The sequence below is a fragment of the Lonchura striata genome, chromosome 25, assembly GCF_050655825.1.
Source record: "Lonchura striata isolate lonStrDom1 chromosome 25, ASM5065582v1, whole genome shotgun sequence".
In the NCBI taxonomy this organism is placed as follows: Eukaryota; Metazoa; Chordata; class Aves; order Passeriformes; family Estrildidae; genus Lonchura; species Lonchura striata.
Window position 1 is genome coordinate 1,044,843 of NC_140727.1, and position 22,426 is coordinate 1,067,268.

Below are 22,426 nucleotides of genomic sequence, written 5' to 3' on the forward strand. Positions count from 1 at the left end.
GTCCCGCAGGAGCTGCAGAGGAGGAGGATGAGGGAGGAAGCAGAGGCCGAGGGTTGCGCAAGACCACGCGTGGGAGTGAAATCACGGCAGCGCCAAAACCCAGACTCCCTGTGGCACAGAACACTTCCCCTTTCCGACCCAGCACCCACCGCCCTGGTGAACCGGGGACAAGGAGGGTGAGCTTCCTCCCCCCTTCTCCCTGTACACAGCCAAGAAATGAGTTGCTCTGTAAACTCAGAGGGTTTTTCCTTACCTTTTTTTTGTTGTTGTTGTTGTTTTGGTTACTATTTTTTTTTTGGGGGGGGGTGCCTTTTTTTTCCTTTTTTTTTTTTTTTTTTTTTTTTTGTTTATATAAAAAAAAGACACGTGGGTGAAGCGCACAGAGAGGTCACAGTCCAGAGTCCTCCCAGAGCCCTGCACCTCTGGTACAATACATTCATGTGTGATGGGGCATTTGCACTCAGTGGAATTGAATACTGATGGAGGACTCAATGCGGGGGTGTGCAGGAGAGGCTGATGGTGATGACATCCATCCATCCATCCATCCATCCATCCATCCATCCACCCTCCCTGGGGAGGGAAAAACTGTATTTTTTGGCTAGAAGGCGCAGTCCAGACTCCTCTAAACCTCAGCACTGGTCCCCATATCACCTCTGCCCCAACCATGGGACCCGGCGATAAGGGGCTTTGCCCTCCCCAAGGCCAGGGGCAGAGGAGGGGAGCTCCCAGCTGCACTGGAAGAGATGTGACTCCCTCCAGCCTCACACCCTGAGAGTCTTGTCGGCTGCGCCGCTGGGGCTGCCGGCACTGCTGCCCTCGCAGCCCTTCTTCTTCCGCAGGGTGTCAATCCAGCTGGTGCTGGGGCGGGGGGCAAAGCTGGAGAGTGCCAAGGAGCTAAGCCGCATGTTCTTGCCAGACATGATGAGCTCCCCGAAACCCTCCTGATGGGAGAAGGCATAGCCAGAGCGGCACGAGCCCACGCGCCCTGCGTGCCGCATGCACCGGTGCTGCGTCTTCTGCTTCTTCCGTACCAGCTGAGTGTAGCGCACCTGGGGACACAGGGCCAGGGTCAGGGCCCTGGGGAACCACCTCTCCTCAGGGCTGGGGCCCTGTGACCGCTCCCACAGCCATGACTCTCACCGTATCTGAGAGCTCTGGCTTCAGGTCCAGCTTAAGGAAGCGAAAGGCCACAACGGGCACGATGCAGACTACGGCGGTGAGAGCGATGGTCAGCCAGACCGTGGGCTGGGCCAGCGTGTTCTGTGCGTTACCTGGGGGGAAAGAATGAATCCAGTGAGGGCTGGGCCAGGGCAGCACCCTGCTGGGGTGGGGAGCAGAGGGCACACAGGGACTCACCCACAAAGCGGAACTGGTTGGGGAACATCCGGAAGAGGCCGTCGCTGTGCATGGTGAACAGGATGGCGAAGTAGGCGGCCAGGCTGCCCCAGATGAAGAAGTGGTTGATGGCTGTCCAGAATCCTGTGTCTAACCCAATCTAGTCGGGGGGATGCAGGAAGAGACAGGGCTCAGGGGATGCCTGAGGTGCCCCGAGGGTCTGGGGCCGAGTAGCCACAACCCCACCTGCACACTGACGACAATCACGAGGGAGGTGGCGACAGTAACGGCGAAGGACTGATAGTCAGCCAGCTGGGCGCCGTCGTCACGAGTGGCATCAGCGAAGACGCCGTAGGGGATGAAGAACATGAGGATGGAGGTGTAGATGCCCTGGGCAATGCAGATGAAGAACTCCCGCTTGTTGAAGAGCAGGTTCAGCTGCCCAGGCTCGTAGAGTTTAGGGTACTCCATGCTCCGCTGCTCTGGCACATCCTGGGGGCATGGGCACCTCCCTTTAGCCCTGGGTGGGAGCAGTATCCACCACAGCCCGTGGAATGAGGACAGCCCAACTCAGGCACCCAGGCAGCCCTTCTTCCCACAGGGTGGGTACAGACTCCTCACACATGCAGGGACCTCTCACTAACCCCCACCATACCTGGTCAAAGACACCCATAGCGAGAACAGGCAGAGACGTGTAGACGATGTTGTACAGTGTGATGAAGTACTGGTCATACACTGTCTGTATGGAATAGAGCACTCAGCAGGGCACAAGACTTGCCCACTCTGTGCCCCAGCCAGCCCCCAAGTCCCTGTGCCCACAGCTGCAAGGACAGGAGAGCTGTCCCCAGCCCCCCAGGACTGCCCACCCTGACCACAGGCTCCTCACACACGGCACGCTGGATGCAGGCTGTGCCTCCTGGCTCAGGATGCATCCCCACAGGGGGTCATGGACCTGAACACGCTTCAGAACCAAGGAGCCCTGCAGGAAAACCCTCCCCAGCTCTCAGTGAGAAAAGCCACTAACTCACCTGTGCTGAGAAGCCGCAGAAGAAGCCAAACCAGAAGTGGACCATGGTGAAGGCAAAGTTCTTATAGAAGAAGTAGCAAAGAAACTTGCACATGCGCAGGTAGGACCAGCGCCCATGCACCAGGAGCAGACGCTGTAGGAACTTGAACTGGGAGAAGGAGTAGTCGGAGGCCAGCACAGCCTGGATGCCTTCCTGCCCACTGATGCCCACCCCAATGTGGGCAGCTGTGGAGGGAAGGAGAGATAGGTAAAGAGAGGGCTGCCAGGAGCACAGGGGAAAAGAGCAGCACCCCCAGCACAGGCACTTTGCTCCTGTGGGGCACAGAGAGGTGAGCAGAGAAGCTCCCACAGGCCCCAGGATGGTGCAGGGGGGCGGCCTGTCTTCTCCTGTGGTCCCCCAGATCCCAGGCCTTACTCTTGATCATGCTGACATCGTTGGCCCCATCCCCAATGGCCAAAGTGACAGCTTTCTTGTACTTCTTCACCAGCTCCACCACCTGGGCTTTCTGCAGCGGTGTGACACGGCAGCAGATGACGGCCTTGCAGGCACACGCTGTCTCCAGGAATTCCACCTCCATGTCTGCCTCCAGTGCATGGGCCTGCAAGGAGAGCAAGGGACAGCTGGGATCATGGTACACAGCCAGGCACAGGGCCTTGTCCTGCCTGGCACTCCCAGGGCCCTACCAAGCTGTGCCCATTGATGACCAGGGCGTACTCGCCCGCAATGGCTTCCAGCACAGAGGTAAGCTTGGAGGAGAGTTTCTCCTGGTAGGAGAAGCCATTGCACACAGAACGCGATGCATCCATCATCTTCTCCCGGGCTTTCCTGAGGAGAGAGGGGGCACAGGGTTCCATCTCAGGGCCCTTCCATAGCTCTAGCTACCCCAGCTGCAGCTGTGCCCCACACTGTTGCTGTTCTGTGTCCTCTGCCCTCCAGTCCTCACCGTAGCTCCTCTCGCACCTCCAGCACAGTGTGGCCTGTGACCACAAACACCTCTGTCATGTCATCTGTCAGCATCTTGCAGGAGTAGCCGATGTTCACAGCTGTTTCTGAGGACAGGAAACCAGGGGCTGAGACAGAGTCCATTCAGGAGAGAGCAGTAGGGATCCCAGCAAGTGGAATCCAGCCCACAAAAATTCTCATCTCCAGCCAGCACCTCAGCCACGCCTCACCCTGCTTGTCCCCTGTCAGCACCCAGATCTTGATGTTGGCCAGTGTCAAGATGGCAATGGTTTCAGGGACCCCCTGCTGCAGTTTGTCCTCGATGGCTGTGGCTCCAAGCAGCTGGGGGACCCAAACAGGTGGGAGATCAGCAGGGGCTGCCCCCAGCCACCACCAGCCTCAGCCTCCAGCCACCTACCATCATATCATGCTCCACCTCATCGTAGAGCCGAGCCAGGTGATCCTCACGGGCCTCGGGGGCACTGCCAACTCGATGCAGCCTCTCAGACCAGTCCTTGTAGTAGCTCTCCTCCAGGTCTTTGTAAGCCAGCACCAGTGTCCGCAGCCCCTCACCAGCATACTCCTGCAAGCGGTCAGAGCTGGTGTGCTGGCAGACCCCAATGGCGTCCCCAGACCCCAGTGGTGTTCCTAGGACAGGGCACAAGCCCAGCTCAGGCTCCTGGGCAGCCGTTCTTTCCTCCCCACCCGCCTGCAGGACCCTGTCCTACGCACGTTGAGGTGGTCGGTGGTGATGCTGCTCAGGTCCTGGTTGACGGGGTGCAGCCGCTCCAGCAGGATGGTGTCAGCGCCTTTGCAGTAGAGCCGGATCTTGCCCTCAGGGCTGCGGACTGCAGGGAGCACGGGACATGCTGCCTGGCTCAGGGGTGCAGGAGCAGGTCCCACTCTGACCCCCAGCCATTAACTTGCTGATGCCTCCACAGGTACATCCCCATCAGCGTTGAACTGGTCCCCCAGCACACCACAGTGAGCCCCATGCTGCAGCCCCACGTGGCCCTCCCAGCCCCCGTGCCGTGCCCAGGACCTCACCGATGACGGACATGCGCTTGCGGATGTTGTTGAAGTCCAGGATGGCCAGCAGCTGGTAGGTGATGGCTTGACCCAGCTCGTGCACTGTGATGGTCTTGGGCGTGCGGGACCGGAACACAAAGCCAAAGTTTCTGGCGGCTGTGACCAGCGCTCCCTCATCTGGGGACTGTGCCTTGTACAACAGCTCCCCTGCGGACAGCATGGGGGTCAGTGACAGTGTCTTGTGACCCACAGGGATAGATCCTGCCCCACACCTACCTTCACTCTTCTCCTCGGACATGACAGTGTGACAGAGCGAAAGCAGGCGGAAGAACTCGTGCACATGGAGGTCTCCCAGCTTGACGGCTTCCAGTAGGCTGGGGTCCCAGAACTGGAACCGTGGGTCAGCCAGTGGGTTGAAGGAGAAGTCTACTGGCTCTGGCCTCTGCAGGGGCAAAGTTGGGGTTACCCCCCTGTGGCACTTGGTGTGAACAGGCACTGAACTGACAGCACCCTTACCTCTCCCAGCTCTGCCTTGTGACCTACCATGTCCTGCACATCACCTGCAAAACAGGGTATGGAGTTAACTACAACAGACACTCAACACCACAGCACCTGCTGCTGCCCCACAATGCTCTCGCTAAGCCCCCTTGTCCCCTGACTGCCCCAAACAGAGGTGGGGAGCCCTAGTCTGGCTCTGGCATCTGGTGCTCACCATAGCTGTGCCCGTTCACAGAGCACTTGCTAAAGACCATGATATTCTGGGTGAGGGTGCCAGTCTTGTCAGAGAAGATGTACTCCACCTGCCCCAGCTCCTCATTGAGGGTGGTGGTGCGGGCTTCAGCTGGCGTCCGGCGCTTGGCACAGTACATCTTCTTGTCCCAGTTGATGAAGTAGCTGTGCCCAAGCCGGATCACCTCAACGCTGCAGGGAGGATGGCTGGGTGTCACTGGGGCAGGGCAGCACACTCTGCTGAGCCAGCGAGAGGCATACACATGCCCACCCCAGACCCACAGTGCCCTGGCCACTCCAGCACCCCAGGTACCCCCCATGGCTTCCTAGCTCCCACACCCTTCCCGGGGGCTGGCCTGCAACCCATTCCTGCTGACAGCCACCGCTAAGCGAGGGCTGGGGACCGAGGCAAGGCGCCCACGGGGCTCCCCAGGCAGCTCACACACCTACAAACCCTGAACCCCTCCCAAGCCCACAGGGCAAACAGCAATGAGTGGGAGGGGTGGAGGTGACACATTCTTACCTCGGGGCTAAGGGTGACAGAACCCATGCTGGGGAACGAAAAGAGAGAGAAATTAAAAGAGAGAGAGAAAGGGACAGTGCAGGAGCCTGGGAGCTGCAGGAGGGCAGAGCAAAATAGCCAGCGTGCAGCCAGGGCGGGGAGAAACAGCAGCCAGACAGACACAGCTGGGGGGACCCTGAGGGACCTTTGGGGTCCTCACGTCTTGGGGTATCCCTGAAGGCAGACATGGCCTGTCACCAAGAGAGTAGCCCACACCCACCCACAGAACACACCGTTCTGCCTGTGGATCTCCATCCCTGTCTCCCCTCCCAAGAGGGCTCCCCTAATTTCTCATACACCCCCCTGCCCAGCCCCTCTGCCCCCTGCCCTACCTCACATAGAGCGAGATGGGCACCACAGTGTTGAGGATGATGATGTAGGACCAGAAGGAGAGGAAGCCAGAGAAGAAGGCACTGTGCACACCCTCATCCCAGGGCAAGTAGATCTGGAAGCAGACGCCCACCTCGTGCTCCCAGATGGCATTGCCAATGGCCAGGATCACTCCCATGCACACCAGGAACCCAAAGATCTGGGGACAGGACAGTACATCAGAGCCCTGACTGGGTCAGAGCCAGGGCTCCCAGGATCTCCCTTCTGCATACCCAGAGCACCAGCGTGTTCATCAGGCGGTCAATGCTTGTCCGCTTAAATTTGGTCCGGCCGCTGTTCTGCATCAGTTTTGTGTCAGGTCCTGGGGAGTGGGAAGGCATCAGGGGGTGTCTTTCCCTCCCTCCCCTCTGTGCAGTGCAGTAGCAGCTGCTGCCTCAGCCCACCTGCAAAGATGACGAGGCCAAAGCACCACTCAGTGTTGCGCAGGACGCAGCCCCGCAGCAGCATGTTCTGGTTGCTCAGGGGGTACTTGCTCTCCTTCCAGTACAGTGTCCCACCAAACTTGTCCAGCTTGTTGTTGGGGGGTTCACAGATCACCTCACCTGGGTGCACAGGATGGCTCAGCTGGGACTTGCCTTCTCCATAGGGCCAGCTCCATCCCAGTGCTCCCAGCACCATCCCTGGCTCCCCAGAGATCCGCTTGGAGCCGCAGAATGACAACGCCATGTGGCTGGTCCTTGTCTACCAAGGGTGACAGAAAAAGGACCATGGGGGGCTGTCCCGTGGCAGAGGGCTGGTCACAGGCACTCACCGTCAAAGCGAGCCAGCTGGCTGGTGTCCCCCAGCTCCGCGGTGACGGGGATGGCCTGACGCACCTTCATGTTGGTCTCTCTGCAGGTAGGAAGGCACCACATGTGGGTAAGAGACAGCCTGGCAGGGAGAGCCTTTGCAGGTGCTGCCCAGCTGCTCCTGCCCTGCCTGCAGCCCACTCTCACTCCCACCTCTTGCCTTCCATGGCCCCCCAAGGTGAGCAGGGACACCTACCCATCCAGCTCTGCAGTCTCTATGTAGCATAACCCATGGGGTTCACTGCTGGAGAGGAGGAGGAGGTCAGCCTGCTGGGAGAGACTCGTGAAGGGTTGTGCCAACACCGGGGCTCCCTCATGCCTTCCCCAAAGAAGCTCCTGGCCCTTGGATGTCCTTGGAACTCCCTGGATCTGCAAAGGCTGTCCCTAACCCCACGTGTCCTTTGCACCCGAGCCTAGCCACCATCACTCCAACTGCCCAGATCCTCAGAATTCAAAATATGGCTCCACTACAGCCCCAACTCTCCAACCTAAATGCAAGTTCCACATTGGAAGTCCATAATGTCCCCACCCTGGGCAGTGATGGAAGAGCACAAAAGCAAAGTGGGAGTGGCAACACACTCCTCTGTGATCCATGTGTGCCAACCACCCTGCTGGAACCATACTTGTCTCAGGGCTGCACTCACCGCCACAAACTGGTTGTTCTCCAACTTGATGATGTCTCCAACACGGACGTTCATCCACTGCTCCTGCCGAAGGCTGTGGAGGGGACAGCAAAAGTCAGGCAGGAGCCTTGCCCTGCCCACTGCCACGTCCCGCAGGGTCCCTGACTCCCTCTCCACTGCTCTGTGCCCAAGACACTCACACTCCACCGATCAGGACCTGAGACTGCCGGTTGTTCACCTGGTTGTCGCTTTTATGGCGAAACTGGGACAGGGGGAAGAGACAGCAGTGTCAGCCTCCTGGGGATGGAGTCCTGCGCTACCCCACCATCTCAAGTGCCACGGCCCTGGACACTGCACCCCTGCACAGCATCCCAACCCCCTGCTCAGTGGGCAGAGGGGCACAGGGGGAACCACTCACATAGTCATCGGTGGCATCTTTGACAGCTGTGATGGTTAAGACAAGAACCAAAGGCACGATGGTGGTAAACCAGGAGAGCGAAGAGATCTGAGGAATCAGCTGGGGACAGGGAACAGGAAATTACACAGGAACTAGCCAGCCCCAGGCCCATGCTGCCCCTGCTCAAGGGTGCCAAATCTCCCCACTTCCAAAGTATGGCACTACTTGAAGCACTCCTTTATGTCCAGGCAGGAAAGGCCTGCACTCACCTGCAGGATGAGGAGGAAGAGGAAATAGGTGTTGGCCACTTCCTGGAACTGCTCGAAGAGGTTGACAGGCAGGAAGGTGACAATGTTGTACTTGGAGGTCTTGATGCAGTTGCTCTAGGGACAGATGGAGCAAGAAGGGGGTTCACAGGCTGCCAAGGCCCCATAACCCCCCAAGATGAGATCACTCTGGAGGGCAGGGGCAGCGGCTCACCATGTTCTTTTGGGGGTCAGGCTCCTGCTCCTGTGCTACCTCTGGCAGCTTCCTTGGGAAGCCGATTCCTCAGGCTCAGTCACCAGCTGGTACCCTGGGACCAGCCTCCTCCAGCAGCAGCACCTGGCCCCCACAAGGGTGACCCCAACCCAGACTCCCTTCTTCCCTCTCTGCAGCCAGCTCTGGAGCAGCCAAGGATAACTTCCAATGTCGGGGGAGGTCAAGGTGAGCACTGCCCTCTCTTGGCACCTTCAGAAGCTGCCTGCGATCCACATCGTGATGTGGGACCAGGCTGGGATGTGGGCAGAGCCGGAGGGTTCTGGGCCTTGGCCAAGGATGGGCGGGGCTGAATCCTCCACATGGAGTGCACTGTGCCCAGCTGGCCCCACAGCTATATTGGCATTAATGTCATCAGCACCATTTTTTCAGGGACAAACATATATTTTGTAGTTGTAACGCCTCCCCCCACCCCTCCACCGAGGTGTGGGTGGTTCAGACGCCAGCCCCACCGACTTGCCCGAGGAGCCCCGGGAAGGGATTCAGTCCCCCCTCACTCACTGCGTACTGGAACTTCTCGTTGTACTCCCGCGCGTTGGCTCGCACTCGACGCTCTTCCTCTACAACACAGCGCCCTGTCACCCCCGTGCACCCCGACACCCCTGTAGCTGCAGCCAGACAGCCCCAAAGCCTGAACCTGACACCCCAATCTCCTCTCCATCCTGAGAGCCAAGCTAGGCCAGAATCCCAGAAGGCAGGGAACAAGGAGTCTCTCCAGCAGTGTCATGTGGTCCTGTGCTCCCCCATGCCAGAACCTGCACCCTTGCACACCTAGAACCCCAACCTTGCTTAACTGTACCTCCACTCCCAAATTCTACATGCCCAGCTTCCCCCAAGCCTGCACTGCGAGACCCCCAGTTCTGCTTACCTGCAGTCCCAGAGCTCCAGCTTCTGCATCTCCCTGCTCCCCCAGCCCGGCATCCCTGGCCACCGGACCCTTCCAGCCCTGCACGCCCAGAGGACACCTCTGCTCCCTCAGCCCTGCTCTGCTGCATCCCTGGATCCCCAGTCCCGCACCCCCAACCCTCTCAAGTCCGCACTCCCAGCCGCGCTTAGCTGCAGCCCTGCACCCCCATCTCTGCACCCCCGGCCCCGTTCCCGCTCCCCCGCCGGGGTCGCGGACCCGCTGCGACCTCTCGGACATCCCCGGGGCACGGCCCCGGCCCGAGCTGCCGGCCCGGCCCTCCCGCCCCACCGCGTTACTGGGGCCCCGGCCGCACCGGGGCCCGCCGGGACCCCCGGGCCTCCCCCGGGCCCGCCGCGGCGCCGCTTACCCGGGGCTGGGCGGGCCGCGCACCGCTCCATGTCCCGCGGCCCCGCAGCCCATGGGGAGCGGGCGGCCGGGCCGGGCCGGGCCGGGGCCGCCGCCTCAGCTCCCCATGGCCGCGGCGGCGCTCGGCGGCGGAAGTGGGGGGGCGCGGGAGCGGCGAGCGCGGCCCGGCGGCTCCGGGAGCGGGGCGGCTCCGGGAGCCGCGCGGGGCCGGCGGGACGGACAGCCGCAGGCTGCCGGCGGCGGTGCCGGGGACGTCCCCGGATCCCCGTGGGGCAGCCCCACCCCGGCCGGGGTGCCCCTGCAGCCAGGCAGGCTGGCCTTCCACCATACCCCTGCGCCCCACGTCCATAGACAAGACACTCCGTGCCCTCAGGACTCTTTTAATGGTGTGACAGCGACTGTGGGGGAGACTGTGCTGCTGGCGCGTGGTGTTGGGGGGTGCCCGGCAGGCACTGTCTCCCCAGCGTCCTTTTCCTTGGGCGACATCCCAATGTCTGTGTCGATGGCGGTGTTGACTAGAACGATGGAGCCCTGCTCTGCCACGTCTTTGCTGTCCTCATCCGGGTAGTGGAAAGCCACGAAGAGCTGGTACAGGTACGTGCCCACGGCGGCCCCCAGCAGCGGTGCTACCAGTGGCACCCACCACCACCCATTGCCCCTGCTGAGGATGGGACAGGGTAGGCTGGGGATCATCCCTGCCATCCCCGCCTTGCCCCCTTCCCTCTACTCACCTGAAGACCTCTGGGCCCCAACCTGCCAGGTAGGTGAAGAGCCGGGGCCCGATGTCACGGGCAGGGTTCAGGGGGCAGCCACAGTTGGCCCCCATGGAACACTCAATGGAGAGCACTAAGAGAGCCACAACCACTGGTTCCAGGCCCTTGGGGACAGGCTTGTTGCGGGCATCCATGGTGCCCATGACAGCAATTATCAGCACCCCTGTGCCGATCACCTGCGAGGACAACATAGCAGCTCAACACCATGGGGACTGAGGGGGCTGGGGGAGCTGACAGTAGCACCCACCTGGTCCAAGAAGCCATTGGCAATGGACACAAAGTCAGCTGGGTAAGTGGCGAAGATGGAGGCAGTTTCTTGGGGGCCAGAGACAGTAAGGGTCCCATTGCTATGGTGCCAGATGGCATCTGGGGGCAAAGGCAGAGCATTTACATAAGCCTGGCCACCCCAGCGTCACCATGGGGTTCCCTTGTCCGATGCTGCTCCCCCATACCATAGTAGAGGATGTAAACAGCTCCAGCAGATATGAAAGATCCCAAGATCTGCACAATCACAAAGATGGGAAATTTCCACCAGGGAAACTGCTCTGTCAGGCACATGGCTAAGGAGAACGCCGGGTTCATGTGGGCCCCTGCAATGGAGTAAGGAGAAGGGCTGGGAGTGGAGGGTCCTGGGGGACTCAGAGCCAGGAGATAGCAAGAGCTGAGACCCTTTCCTCTGTCTCACCAGAGATTCCCCCTGCCGTGTAGATGCCTGCCATGACACCCAGGGCGCCTCCCAGGTAGCTGGTGATGAGGTTCCCCTTCGTCTCAAAGAAGGCAATCTTCTGTGCAGCACTGCTCAGGGTGATTGTCTGGAGAAGAGGGATGTAGCCCCACCTCAGCTCTGGTGGCCTGGTGCTGAGACTCTCCTACCACACATACTGCAGGGCAGCAAGGCGAGGGCTGTGCTGGTGCTGCCCCTCTGGTTTTGCTCCCCAATACCTGGACACCAGACAGGGACTGGCAGGAAGGTGGTTACTGCCCTCACTTGTGGTTTTGATGGCAAAGTAACCAAATTATAAACAATTAAATAAACTGCTTTCTGTGGGGAGGAGTTGGGGAAGAGGTGCCACAACATAGCCCCAGGGACACCATTTGCCATCGTGGGATGCAGCCCAAATGCTAAGAACAGCACCAGAGCCCCAGCCTTTTCCTGCTCTGAGGCAGGAGGTATTGAGGCACACAGTGCCCAGCACCACACCCTAATTGCACCGGAGCCATGGCACAGGGTGGACCATGCTGTGAGAACAGGGTCCAAACAGGAGGACAGGCAGTGCTGAGTTGCACATTTGAGTGTGGCACAGCCCCAAACGCTTCCAACCCCAAGGGGCAAGCAGCAGAGCCCCGGGACCCCTGGCACCTGCCACCACGACACCGTCAGCCCTGTCCCACCCACATGACACCCCCCAGCCCCAACCCACCTGCGTGCCCTGCTTACCATCATCACAAAGGTGGACAGCACCTCACCCAGGCATTCCCGCACCAGCTGGTTCCGGATGCGGAGCAGATTCTGAGCCCTTGTCAGGAAAGAAGTGGTGCCCATAGTAACAAGCGGGCAGAGGCAGCAGTGGCAGCGGCAGCAGCGGCGAGAGTGGTGTAGATGTCTCATTCGCAGCAGGTTTTATGAGCCCCACAGCCAGGTGGGTGATTATGTGCAGACTTTAAACCAATCATGGCTGCACCACGGGAGCCGCCTGGCAGGGACCAGAGTCCTGTGTGTGGCCGGGGACACCTTGTGACAGTGCTGCACCCCAGAAGGGCAAGGCCGGGTAGGAACACCCTGATCCCCAAGTGGCTGTGGGGAGCCAAGACCTCACTCAGGTGAGCAGGCACAGGTATTTCATGGCCAGGAGCCCCCTTTATTCCTGCCACATCCCTGCCTGAGCCACAGCTGCAGTCAACACTAATAAAGAAGTCCTGGAAAGGCCTCCAGGCTGGGCCAGGCCCTCAAAAGTGGCCCAGGGGAGACATTAGCACAGCATCAGGCAGGGAAATGGGAGAGGGAGGTAAGAAGGGAGCAGTGCAGGCACAGGAACCCAGCAATCACCTGCACACCTGAGGCACCCCCCCACTCATCCTGGTGGACAGGGGGAATCTGCCTCCAAACGCATGAGATGCCAGTCTGAAGGAGCAGGAAAGTCACCGTTTAGCATAAATAGACTTTATTGCTCTGTACACACATACACTTAACCCCCCACAGGGCTCCCTGTGGCTCTGCAGCACTGCAGAAGGTGGACAGCCTCCAGCCCAGGCACCACTTTCCAGCAAGATCTGACCCATCTACAACAAAAATCGGTGGTGAGAAAAGGCTGCTGCCCACTGCCTGCTCTGACAGACCTGGCAAGCCCAGGGTCCCCCCAGCCCGCACCTGTCACACACAGGGGCTGCTCAATCAGGCCTGGGCACAGCTACCAGCTCGAGAACCAGCGTCGGAAGAATCTGCCCAGCACAGATGAGGGGTCGCTCGGGTTGGCAGCACGAAGCTCTTCTTGCTGCGGCCATGTGCCAGCGAACTGTGCCAGCTCCCCTGCGAGGGCAGGGAGAGCTCCCTCAGCGGGGCCCCTGTCCACTCTTTGCATCCTCCCCAGACCCCCACTCACGGTCATCCATGTTGACCACCTCCTCCCGGTAGTCCTTCTGCTGCCCATCCTCCTTGGTGGTGGTGATGAAGGCCTGGTCCCCCCTCCGGCGCGTCACCGTTGTCTCCCGGCGGCCCTGGCTGTCCTGCACGGTACGGCGCTCCTCCACCCCCTGTGCAGAGCACCGAGCCCTGAGAGACTCCCCAGCCACGGGGACGGTGTCCCCAGGTCCCCCACAGCCCTGCTGCGCCTGCAGGGACACTCACCCCATCAGGGAGAGTCACTGTGGTGACAGAGACGCTCTGGAAATAAGAGTGGGACTTGGGTTCGCTGGGTCTCAGGATGGTCCCCAGCCCAGCGGAGGAGATCTGGGAGTCCAGGTCTGGGGGAAGATGCAAGATGGGGGCCGCAGCATGGGGACATGCCCCCGGGGCTGTGGCAGCACAGGTGGGTGGAGCAGGGAGGGCAGAGCCCTCAGCCCCTGCTGCCAGCACCCACCTTGGTCTTCCTTGAGGCCAGGAGGAGCCCGGTGAGCATCTTCCAGCTGCAAGACAAAGCCACGGAGCACTGAGGCCAAGCACGACACTAAGGCAGCACTACAGCAGCACAGAGCTGGCTACCGCTGCAGAGCCTGCGGGAGGCAGAACCCAGAGCCCTCACCCACCCCTAAGAAGGGTCTCCATGGCCGGGGACTCCCCGGGGCCGCGCCGGCGGGGGGACTCTCCGGGTGCTTCAGCATCGAGTCCCGCAGCGGTCGCCTTGCGCTGCCTTCAGCGGGGCCAGGCAGGGCGGGCTCTGGGCAGCACAGGGGCGTCGGTCAGGCCGAGGGGCTCCGAGCGGCCCCAAGAAGCTCGCTCAGCCCTTCCCGTACCCACCGAAAGGCTGCTGGGGCTCGGCCCAGAAGCCCCCAAAGACGCCCAGGAGCTCGCCCATGTCCCGGAACAGCTCCTCGAAGGCGCCGCGGGAGGAGCCAGGGCTGAATCCGAAGCCGAAGTCCTGGGGGGGCTGCGACATGGACGGGCCGCCATCGTCCTCCTCCTCCTCCTCGTCCCACGCCGCGCCGCCGAACAGCGGGTCCCGGGGTCTGCGGGACCGCGGCAGTGAGACACCGGAGAGCCCGGAGCCAGCGGGGCAGGCCCGGGGCCGGTGGGGCAAGTGGCGGTTGAGAGACGGACAGGGTCTGTGTGGGCGAGGCCGGGGGCACCCAGGGGACGGGCGGAGTCCCGGTCACCTGCACGGTCCCGGAAACCCGAAGAAGCCGCGAAAGACGTCGTAGAAGCTCATCCCGCTCTGGGTCCCTGCGGGCCCCTCCGGGCCCCGCTCCCCCGTCCCGCCGCCGCGCCCGGGTCGCGCTGCCGCCAAGCGCTGCGGCCGTAAAGCGCCGCCGGGTGTCGCGCGGCGCTGCGGCAGCGCGGCCGTGCTGTGACGGGGACCGGAGCCCGGAGCGCGCCCGGTGCCCCGCGGCCCGGGCCGGTTCGCACGAGCTACCGGGAGTGAGGGCCCCGAGGCCTGGAGCGGCCCCGGGCCCGTTCGCACGAGCTACCGGGGAGTGAGGGCTGCCCAGCCCCGTTGGCACGAGCTACCGGGGAGTGTCCCGGGGCACCGGGGGCGGGTGCGGGCTGCAGGCCCGTGTGCTCCCGCCGCCGTTCTCCGCGCCCAGCGAGCCCCACGGGCCCAGCCCGGCCCGCGCAGGGCCCGAGGGCCCCGGCGGCGCCCCCAGCCCCTTACCTGGAGCTCGGGCACGGCTCCCAGCGGTCCCGCTGCCCTCCCCGGTGCCTGTGGGAGTCCAGGGCGTCCTTCTGGCTGCCCTGGGACCCTGGCAGGGGTCAGGAACCCCCTGGACAGAGCCCCCAGAGACACTGGCTGTGATCTCTGGCCATGGAAAAGTTTTCAATCTTACAGGATGAGTTACAAGCTCTGAGTGTTTGATATAAGCAATAATTAGTGTGGCATAGGTGCCAAAGTAGAATTTTAGGATTCTATATAAGGGGTTCAAAGGGGACAAGATAGAGGAAATTTGGTATGCCTTGTCTTCTTCTTCATGTCTTTCATGTTTTACTCTGGTATTGGCATTTTTCATTTGGTTTAGGCTGGGGACACACTGTCCAACATAGGTGACAGATATTGGCACGTTATTGTAAATCCAGCCCAGGGAGTTTCTGGTATTTAATGTTTGTCACATCCCACTGAGGGCAGAGCCCCACATGCTGCCCTGCAGGACAGAGCTGCGGCAGGGCAGCAGAACACGTTACAGATAAGCAAGAATAAACAACCTTGAAAACCAGCACAAATTACCACTTCTTCTTTGGCAGCGGGGCTGAAAGACAGAGGCTTTCTACAATCGGACTAATTTAAATACCACAGATTCCGTCATGTGCCCACCGTCCCAGGCTGCCCCATGACTGTGGGGAGGAGGGGCTAGGGAGAGCACCCCCCAACCCCCAAAGGGAGCAGCAGCAGCACCAGAGCAGTGGGGACAGCAGGCAGAGCTCAGCAGGAAGCAGTGTGGTCAGAGGGTGAGGGTCTGCCCAGTGCTGCAGCTGGGAAAAGGAAAAACCCACAAAATGAGGGGACAAAAACACCAGCAAGAAGCTGGGGAGGGGTGGGGGAAGCACTGCCCCCACCGCCCAGGGCCACCCACCCCCTGCACCAAAAATAGGGAACGAGGCTGAGAAGGTGGAAAAAATACACACATCACTTTGTGATCTTTATTCTCTTCAGTAAATCCCCGCTTGGGGCTGCAGCTGAAGGGATCAGGTAGAACTGAAAAATACAAGATCTGGACTGCATAGAAAAAAACCAACCAACCAAAAAAAAAAACAAAAAAAAAAAAAACCCAAAAAACCAAACCAAACCCCACAAAACAGAAAAAAAAAAGGAAAAAAAAAAGAAAAAATCCCCAACCCAAAAGCAGAAGATACTTACAGCGTGCAAGCAGGGCAGGACCTGCACTCTGGGCCCATGAGGATGGAGGGACGCAGATGGAGAACATAAAATACCAGGGGGGACCCCTCGACGGGGTGGGGGAGAAATGAGAGAACTAGAGGACAGCATGGGGTTTTTGTTTTTATATACAAGACACATTTATCCATTAAATTTAGAACACGGTACAAAAAAAACACTTCAACTAATTAATCTTACAATGCTGCTCATATCAATTACTGGTCTTAATCCTAATAATAAGGGGGTTTGCTGTAGGCGACTCGCAGCTTCCACTCCTTTGGATCTGAGAGATTCTGGGGCAGCTGGATGGGAGAGGGGATAGAAAGGAGTAAAAACCAAAAAAGGCCCCTACGGCAAACGGTTCATATCTGAATGAGGAGAGAGAGAAAAAAAAAAAAAAGGAAAAAAAAAAAGAAAAAAATACAAATTCTATATTACATACAACAGGAAAGTGGCTGAAGACAGACAACGCAGAGGTGCCTGCGGCCTGCCCTGCGGGGCCCTGCTGGGGCTGGGGGCCCGGGCGCTCCCCGCTGCAGGGCTCTCTCCTCCCTGGGATCCTTCCTCATCATCAGGGGCACTGGGATTCTCTTCCGGAAGCAAGTGGTGGCGAGGGGCCCGGCCTCAGTTGGCGCCCCAGCTGTAGCTGTTGTAGGCGGACTTGTTGGCCTGGGATTTCTGGGGGATGGAGCTGCCTTGGCTGCGCTGCCCGGAGCCGCTCTGCGGGAAAGGGCAGAAGGAGAAGCAGGTGGTGAGTGCAGGGGAAGCACCCCTGGCCTACTCTGCGGGGTCACACTGCCATGCCTGGGCCCCAGAGACGGCCCTGGCCAGGTGCTCTGGGCTACGGCTCCTCAGCAGCCGCCGATCCATCTCAGCCCAACTCGGCTCCCTGGCGCTGGGGCAGCCTCCAGCACACCTTGCAGCTGCACCTGCCGTACCCCAGCACCCGCCCTCGGCTCCACACCTTGCTCCAGGCCAGCAGCACACAGGGCTGTGGGCAGCAGGGAGAGAGGAGACAGGGAAGGGTCGGTGTGGGTTGTGTCTGCGCGCAAATGTATGTGTGTGCATCTACTGACTGAGGGCCTCTCCTCACCTCGCAGGGCCATGGGGGAGAAGGAAGGGGCTACGTGATCCTGGGGAGCCTTAGGGGCAGGGGCAGAGCCCACGGCAAATGCATTTTCAGAGAGTTCATTACCTGATCCTCCTGCTGGCGTTGGCAGCACAGTATCATCTGCAAATATGGAAGCTGTTGCAGTACCAGGATATGTAAAATAAAGGGACAAACTATGACAATAGAAATCCACGGTTAGACCTGAAAGCTCCTGCAGGGTCATGGCTATGGCGAGGAACCCCTTTGGTGCTGGTCTGCGGAGCTGCCCCTCTGAGGATGGGGGGGGTGGGGTGCCCCAGATGTGTCTGCATGAGGGGGCACTACCTGGCCCTATCTGGTGCAGGCTGGTAGCCAGGGGGTTGTGCTGAGTACCCACCCTGGCAGAGCACACCCCAGGCCTTCCTTCTCACCTCATCCTCTTACAGCCCTGTGTGTATGTGCAGGTCTGAGCATGTGCCTGTCACTGCATGTGTCCGCTGCAGAGCATGAGAGAGGGAGGCAGGGAGGGAGAGAGGGACCAGGGATGTAAAGGGGGAGCAAGAGCCCTAGGAGATAGCCCAGCAAGGGGCTGAGGTGCCAGGGGTATTGCTTACCTGCCCATCCTGCTGCAGGTGGTGGTGGAGGATCTGCGAGTGAGGCTGCTGATGCGGGGTCAGGATGTGCATGAAGGGGGTGGGGGGGTATGCCGCTGCTGTCGCAGGGTTGATGGGGCCGCCGCTGCCCAGCGCCGAAGGCAGGTTGAAGGAGGCTGCTGGGGTTCCAGTGTGAAATCCCTGCTTCTCGAAGGATTGCTAAGAAGGAGATGCCAACGGCAGAATAAGGGCGGGGAGTCAGGCTGGCACCGTGCTCCTCCCCATCTCTACCCATCACAAGCCCAGAGTCAGCCGGCAGTACAGAGAACGGATAGAGAGTATCTTCCTATGGCTCTTTCTGGGCTTGGATTTGCTGTAAGCTGGGAAAGGTCAAGCATTTCCCTTCTCCCTGGCTGGCTGATCCAAGTGGAAGAGACCTCATTGCCCAGAGAGGCTGTCTCAGAGCTTGGCTTCTCCTCCCCAGCGATGCAGGAAGCACAGAGACACTAACCTGAGTTTTGGAGTAGACAGAGCCCGAGATGTCTGGCACGCCTGTATTACTGGATGTCACGGATACTCCTGGGGAGAAGGGAGAGGTGGGTGTTAGGCAGCAGCCAGTGGGTCAGCAGGAGCTGCCTGCTGCTAACACCAGCAGTACCTGGTGGAGAGCTCCAGCAGTCAGAAAAGATCTACAGACAGACTGGCCTGGGCAGCCAGGCCAAGGCATGATCACATGCAAAGCACCCAATAAAAGTTATTTGGCGCTGGACACACTGTTTCAAAATTCCTCCAGAAACCAGCTGAAGGGCAGGCTGCCACCCAGAGAAACACATGGAAAACAGCAGGTGTGAGGAGAGCTGGGGAATGCAATGGACAGACAGGGAAACAAATCCACAGCATGTGGCACAGCAGCAAGAACAGCCCAAAAGCTCCTCCGGTGTAAAACAAGCAATTGCCTGTAAAGGCAACTCAGCTATAGATTGGGATGGCTGATGCAGTGACTGACAGGGCAAGCCCCATGGGGTGTTGGCTGTCCATAAAAGAGGGTGGCCCAGAGGACACCTCATGCATCATTTAATACATGGAAAAAGTGCTGAAATGAAAGCAGTTTAAAGGAGTCAGCACTAGGTGACCTGGTACAAAGCTGAAATACCTTCTCAAAGAGAAAATACTATCTTGAAGGGCTCTAATGCAGTGAAAAAAGTGACAAGAGGAATTTAAAGACTGGTAGAGGGAGCCAAATGCTGTCCTGTTTAAGTCAGCCAGACACCAACCAAGTACGAAGACAGGCAGCAGGTTCACGACCTTCCTGCATCTTTGAATCAAGGACACTTCCTTAGAAAGTGTCTGCCAAACACTGGTGGGAAACAAATTCAAACCCAGAACAATTGCTGTTCTGTTAATCACGTATAGGCAGATAAAAAACCAACAAACCAACCCATTCAGCAGCTTAAGCTTCTGATAGTAATGCAAGGGCCTAGACAGCTGATTGTGGAGCACAGAGGAGGGCACTGAAGTGACCTGTAACCCCCAAACCTGCTCCAGGCCTGGATGCAGAACAATCCTGGGCCTTTCTAAGGATAATCAAACTACTTGGGAGGGGCACCTCTGAAATTTTTCTCTATTACTGCTGTAAGACAGCAGTCCCTATCACAGCCAGTAAGCCTGGGAGCAAACCCTGCTGCTGTGGAAAGTGCTCTTCTTTGTTGGTCTCTTACCAGTGCTGTACCCATGAGAGCCATAGCCACTGGGCTGCTGGAAAGGGGTTGCTGATGCATTGACGCTGACATTCACACCATGCTGCTTGGAAGAGGTAGGAGCAACCTACAGAACAGAGAGGAACAGAGTGAGAAGAGGCTTTGGTGCGCCACCCTTCTGTCCAAATCACACACCTTGCCTCTGGGACACTCACAGGGAACACGGCGGGCCCGTACTGGAAGGTGCTGGGGAGCCCTGGTACCCCTGTGTAGTATGGCAGACTGGTGTAACTGTAGCCAGGAGGCAGCGCCGGGTTCAGGAACGTCTGCTGCGTGGTGTGGTGAGTCTGCGTCTGGCTCTGCTGAGGCTGCGCCAGAGTTGTTGCAGGAGCAGGGGAAGAGGCATCACCACGGCCAAATTTTGTTAAGTCCCCTGAAACAGAGGAGGAGAGAGTGAAGAACAGATGCTAGATCCTGGCCCATTTCAACTCAGCCCAAAGGTGATCCAGTCTTTTGATAAACAGTGACTTCAATCACACCCCCTCCCCCCCACCTCCTGCCAGTGCCAAGGACTGTGGTCCTCAGACTTTTGCACACTGATAAGGTGAAGCTGTTAATTGCTCCTTGGCCCTAACAGGACTACAGAGGCATAGGGAAGCCACAGTAGCTAAGCCTACAGTCTGGCACTGGATAAACCTGCTAGTAGAGCCTGATGCTAGAGCTGTCCCTCATCCATCTCCATGCACCACCAGCAGGACTGAACACAACCCAGGTCCTTGCCTGGGCTGTGCAGGGCTCGGCTGCAGGGCTGGGGGAAGCTCCCTGTTCTGATCTTGATGAGCATTCGCTTGGCTCTTCCATGCAAACACTCTCAATTCAGAGCTTTACATAGTTCAAAGCTCATAGAGCTCTTTCAGCCTCACCTGGGCAAAAGCACTTCCACGCAAACCAGCTCTGCCAAAGCTGAGGAGAAGTGCTGCTGGAAAAAGAGTGAACCTCCAAGTGCAGCAATTCCTAAAGCATGTGAAAGCTCAGCACAGACACTGCCCACTGCAGACTGGCAGTGCATTAATGCACTCACCAAGGTCACTGCGAGGTCATGCACTCAACTGGGTGCTTGGGTTGAGTTTGACAGGTCTCAAATTTCTCACTTGCTTTCTCCATGAGACTGTCCCATAGAAAAAAAATAATTTCTCCATATTTTGTGTTTCTGTTTTTACTCTCGGTGCTTGAGAAGCACTGCTTACCACCTGCCTCACAACCACCTGGAAAGCAGTCCCTCAGTTGCAGGCCTTGAAGAATCTTTCAGCCTTTCCTCATTCCCTTTCCAACTGCCCCATTAAATCCTACTTGCCCACCTCTTCCCAGTATCAGACCTCAACACAACCAGATGCTCAAAGGAAAGGCAAGAATTTAGCTGTGAGAAGCATGCTCCAAACCAAAAGCAGTGCAGGAGGCACAGTGCAGGTGCAGAGGAGCTCCAGTGGACAAAGACACAGGACACTAGTAGGAGCAGCACAAACCCTGACAGGATGGGAATCAGAGCAGTCTTTTTCCCTACCAGAGTATGGATTGCTGCTCAGGCTGCCATCTCTTCCAGTCAGTGGTGTGGTGGGTGTAGGGAATGGGATGCTGTAGTAATCCTGATGAATAAAAACAAAAGAAGACGTTTTATCAGCTCTGTCCAAAGTGCAAAGCAGTATATTTGGGAGAGAGGAATTTCTGTATTGTAGCTGCAAGATATGTCTGAGTATTGCAGTCCAACCAGCCACTTCTACGCTGATCATGACCTACAGCAGCCCCAGGTTTTTGTAGCATGTACCATCCCCCTCATCTGGCTATTAGAAGAACCAGATAAGGTCTACTGGTATGCAGCTCTTAAACAGGCTGGACTTTTCCCCCCTCTTCACAATAAAATGGACATGTCCTGTTGCTAAATAAAGCCCATTCTCATCAGGTATTTAGTCACTGGCTCTGTCACGGATCAGAGGTGAATCTCTATAATAGCCCTTGTGTTGTAACACGTGCTCCTTGGCTCCACAACGGATAGTGCTGTATGAATAATGCATGCTGGCAACTCCCCACGTGCCAAGGAGCAACTGATAACTCCTCACTGCTGCAATAAGAGAGGTGCATCCACTCAGCACACCACTTTGCCAGCTCTTCAGCTGACTTGTCTCTACCCAAGCAGCACCAGTGGAAGTGGTGTGCCCTTGTCATTCTGCAGTACTCACCAATGGGAATCTCGTCTGGAGCATTTGCAAGTCATCATATCCATACACCTGCGGCTAGAAAAAGAGTCAGAGATGACATTGGGGACATGGACAACATAAGGACACCCAATTTTAGATTAAACATTTAGATAAACATGAGAGAAAGCCAGAAGTAGCTGGTCAGCAGCCACAGAAGCCACCAGACGCAGGCAGCCAGAGCCTTGAGACAGGTTGATGCTGCCAGAAGTTTCTGGGAATTGTTCAAAGGAAAGTGCTCCATACCATAAAGCCACTCAATAGTTTCTCTCTGGGAATCATCTCAAAACTGAAATCTGTCCTCACCTTTAGGAGAGGGTGTGACACACACCCCTAGACTTTGTGGCTGTTGCTACCCTTGCCCTGACTGCCCTTTGTCACACCGTATTTCTAACACAGCTCTGAGCTTCCACACACTGTGCTCTGCCCAAGGACTCTTAAAAGGCTGGAGAGGCTGCAGAGAACAGGCATGTAGACTCTGCCCTGGGGTGATCACAACACACGCTTACCCCCACAGGCACATGGAAATAATGGAAAAAAACAGCAGGTCCAAACTCTGCCTGTCCAAGGCAGTCTTGCTGGGCTACGTCACAGTTTTTTGTTTCCCCACTACGCTACATCCCTCCCTGCTGCAGAGGGGGCTGGGAGGGACCTGTTGGCATGACACACACACTACGAAGCTCCACTCACCGGATAGGCATGTAGCAACCCCGGAGCCATGATGTATGGATTAGGCAACAACGGTGGGACTCCAGGAGGGAGATTGGGAGGGGCTTTTCCTGAAAAAGGAGGAGAAAGGAAAATTCCAGTGAAGCTCACTCTCTTACCTGTCACACCTTTCTCTGGTGCAGCAGTAGCCAGGAAAGTAC

The 22,426-nt window shown here is 58.3% G+C and overlaps 4 protein-coding genes across 26 annotated transcripts in view; all 4 read right to left on the reverse strand.

Annotated features, from left to right (window-relative positions):
• Positions 1-234: 234 nt before the first annotated feature.
• ATP8B2 (ATPase phospholipid transporting 8B2) lies at positions 235-9,784 on the reverse strand. 7 transcript variants are annotated; one of them, XM_085560457.1, is made up of 27 exons: positions 9,635-9,784; positions 8,869-8,920; positions 8,093-8,206; positions 7,845-7,943; positions 7,627-7,688; positions 7,448-7,520; positions 7,000-7,073; positions 6,767-6,846; positions 6,399-6,557; positions 6,228-6,316; positions 5,958-6,154; positions 5,047-5,255; positions 4,851-4,894; positions 4,611-4,776; positions 4,353-4,541; positions 4,038-4,153; positions 3,724-3,888; positions 3,536-3,647; positions 3,307-3,412; positions 3,047-3,188; positions 2,778-2,961; positions 2,364-2,587; positions 1,991-2,074; positions 1,582-1,827; positions 1,357-1,495; positions 1,141-1,271; positions 235-1,049 (listed from the first exon to the last, which is right to left on the reverse strand). In XM_085560457.1, the coding sequence occupies exons 1-27, from the start codon at positions 9,685-9,687 to the stop codon at positions 762-764; spliced, it is 3,597 nt and encodes a 1,198-aa protein (XP_085416583.1). In that variant the 5' UTR covers positions 9,688-9,784; the 3' UTR covers positions 235-761. The 7 variants fall into 7 exon arrangements, with proteins under 7 accessions (XP_085416583.1, XP_085416588.1, XP_085416584.1 ...); XM_085560462.1 differs by having other exon boundaries at positions 8,862-8,920; XM_085560458.1 differs by having other exon boundaries at positions 7,000-7,070; positions 9,635-9,783.
• Positions 9,785-9,997: 213 nt separating this feature from the next.
• On the reverse strand, positions 9,998-12,158 carry AQP10 (aquaporin 10). The gene is made up of 6 exons (XM_031506903.3): positions 11,845-12,158; positions 11,092-11,218; positions 10,859-10,996; positions 10,654-10,772; positions 10,365-10,582; positions 9,998-10,294 (listed from the first exon to the last, which is right to left on the reverse strand). Exons 1-6 carry the CDS (start codon positions 12,013-12,015, stop codon positions 10,003-10,005), a joined length of 1,065 nt encoding a protein of 354 aa, XP_031362763.3. The 5' UTR covers positions 12,016-12,158; the 3' UTR covers positions 9,998-10,002.
• Positions 12,159-12,551: 393 nt separating this feature from the next.
• HAX1 (HCLS1 associated protein X-1) lies at positions 12,552-14,336 on the reverse strand. 2 transcript variants are annotated; one of them, XM_085560528.1, is made up of 8 exons: positions 14,217-14,336; positions 13,861-14,069; positions 13,650-13,780; positions 13,484-13,529; positions 13,252-13,367; positions 13,007-13,157; positions 12,775-12,845; positions 12,552-12,686 (listed from the first exon to the last, which is right to left on the reverse strand). In XM_085560528.1, exons 1-7 carry the CDS (start codon positions 14,267-14,269, stop codon positions 12,799-12,801), a joined length of 753 nt encoding a protein of 250 aa, XP_085416654.1. In that variant the 5' UTR covers positions 14,270-14,336; the 3' UTR covers positions 12,552-12,686; positions 12,775-12,798. The 2 variants fall into 2 exon arrangements, with proteins under 2 accessions (XP_085416654.1, XP_021387972.1); XM_021532297.3 differs by having other exon boundaries at positions 12,775-12,933.
• A 1,343-nt stretch (positions 14,337-15,679) lies between these two features.
• The window catches only part of UBAP2L (ubiquitin associated protein 2 like), a 30,281-nt gene continuing 23,534 nt past the window's right edge, over positions 15,680-22,426 (reverse strand). For 6 of the 16 annotated variants that reach the window (XM_085560476.1, XM_031506862.3, XM_031506860.3 and 3 more), the window contains 9 exons: positions 22,248-22,336; positions 21,543-21,596; positions 20,870-20,951; positions 19,524-19,741; positions 19,330-19,435; positions 18,123-18,190; positions 17,633-17,830; positions 17,124-17,174; positions 16,039-16,648 (listed from right to left, as the gene is read on the reverse strand). In XM_085560476.1, coding sequence (XP_085416602.1) covers positions 16,553-16,648; positions 17,124-17,174; positions 17,633-17,830; positions 18,123-18,190; positions 19,330-19,435; positions 19,524-19,741; positions 20,870-20,951; positions 21,543-21,596; positions 22,248-22,336 — 962 coding nt within the window. In that variant the 3' untranslated portion in view covers positions 16,039-16,552. Of the gene's footprint in view, positions 16,649-17,123; positions 17,175-17,632; positions 17,831-18,122; positions 18,191-19,329; positions 19,436-19,523; positions 19,742-20,869; positions 20,952-21,542; positions 21,597-22,247; positions 22,337-22,426 lie in introns of all 16 variants that reach the window. The other 10 variants (XM_085560474.1, XM_031506861.3, XM_085560468.1 and 7 more) reach the window with 5 other exon arrangements.

Bases quoted from the DNA above. Each gene is read 5' to 3' on its own strand.
- AQP10 (XM_031506903.3), bottom strand. From the start codon at position 12,015: ATGAGACATCTACACCACTCTCGCCGCTGCTGCCGCTGCCACTGCTGC. The intron at 10,773-10,858 runs GTATGGGGGAGC...CTTTGCCCCCAG, and splicing joins TGTTTACATCCTCTACTATG to ATGCCATCTGGCACCATAGC. The intron at 10,295-10,364 runs GTGAGTAGAGGG...TCCCATCCTCAG, and splicing joins TGGGGCCCAGAGGTCTTCAG to CAGGGGCAATGGGTGGTGGT.
- HAX1 (XM_021532297.3), bottom strand. From the start codon at position 14,269: ATGAGCTTCTACGACGTCTTTCGCGGCTTCTTCGGGTTTCCGGGACCG. The intron at 13,781-13,860 runs GTGGGTACGGGA...TGTGCTGCCCAG, and splicing joins CGAGCCCCAGCAGCCTTTCG to AGCCCGCCCTGCCTGGCCCC. The intron at 13,368-13,483 runs GTGGGTGCTGGC...ATCTTCCCCCAG, and splicing joins TGGCCTCAAGGAAGACCAAG to ACCTGGACTCCCAGATCTCC.
- ATP8B2 (XM_085560457.1), bottom strand. From the start codon at position 9,687: ATGGGCTGCGGGGCCGCGGGACATGGAGCGGTGCGCGGCCCGCCCAGC. The intron at 4,154-4,352 runs GTGAGGTCCTGG...TGCTCCCTGCAG, and splicing joins CAAGCGCATGTCCGTCATCG to TCCGCAGCCCTGAGGGCAAG. The intron at 3,889-4,037 runs GTGCGTAGGACA...GACCGCTTGCAG, and splicing joins TCACCACCGACCACCTCAAC to GAGTATGCTGGTGAGGGGCT.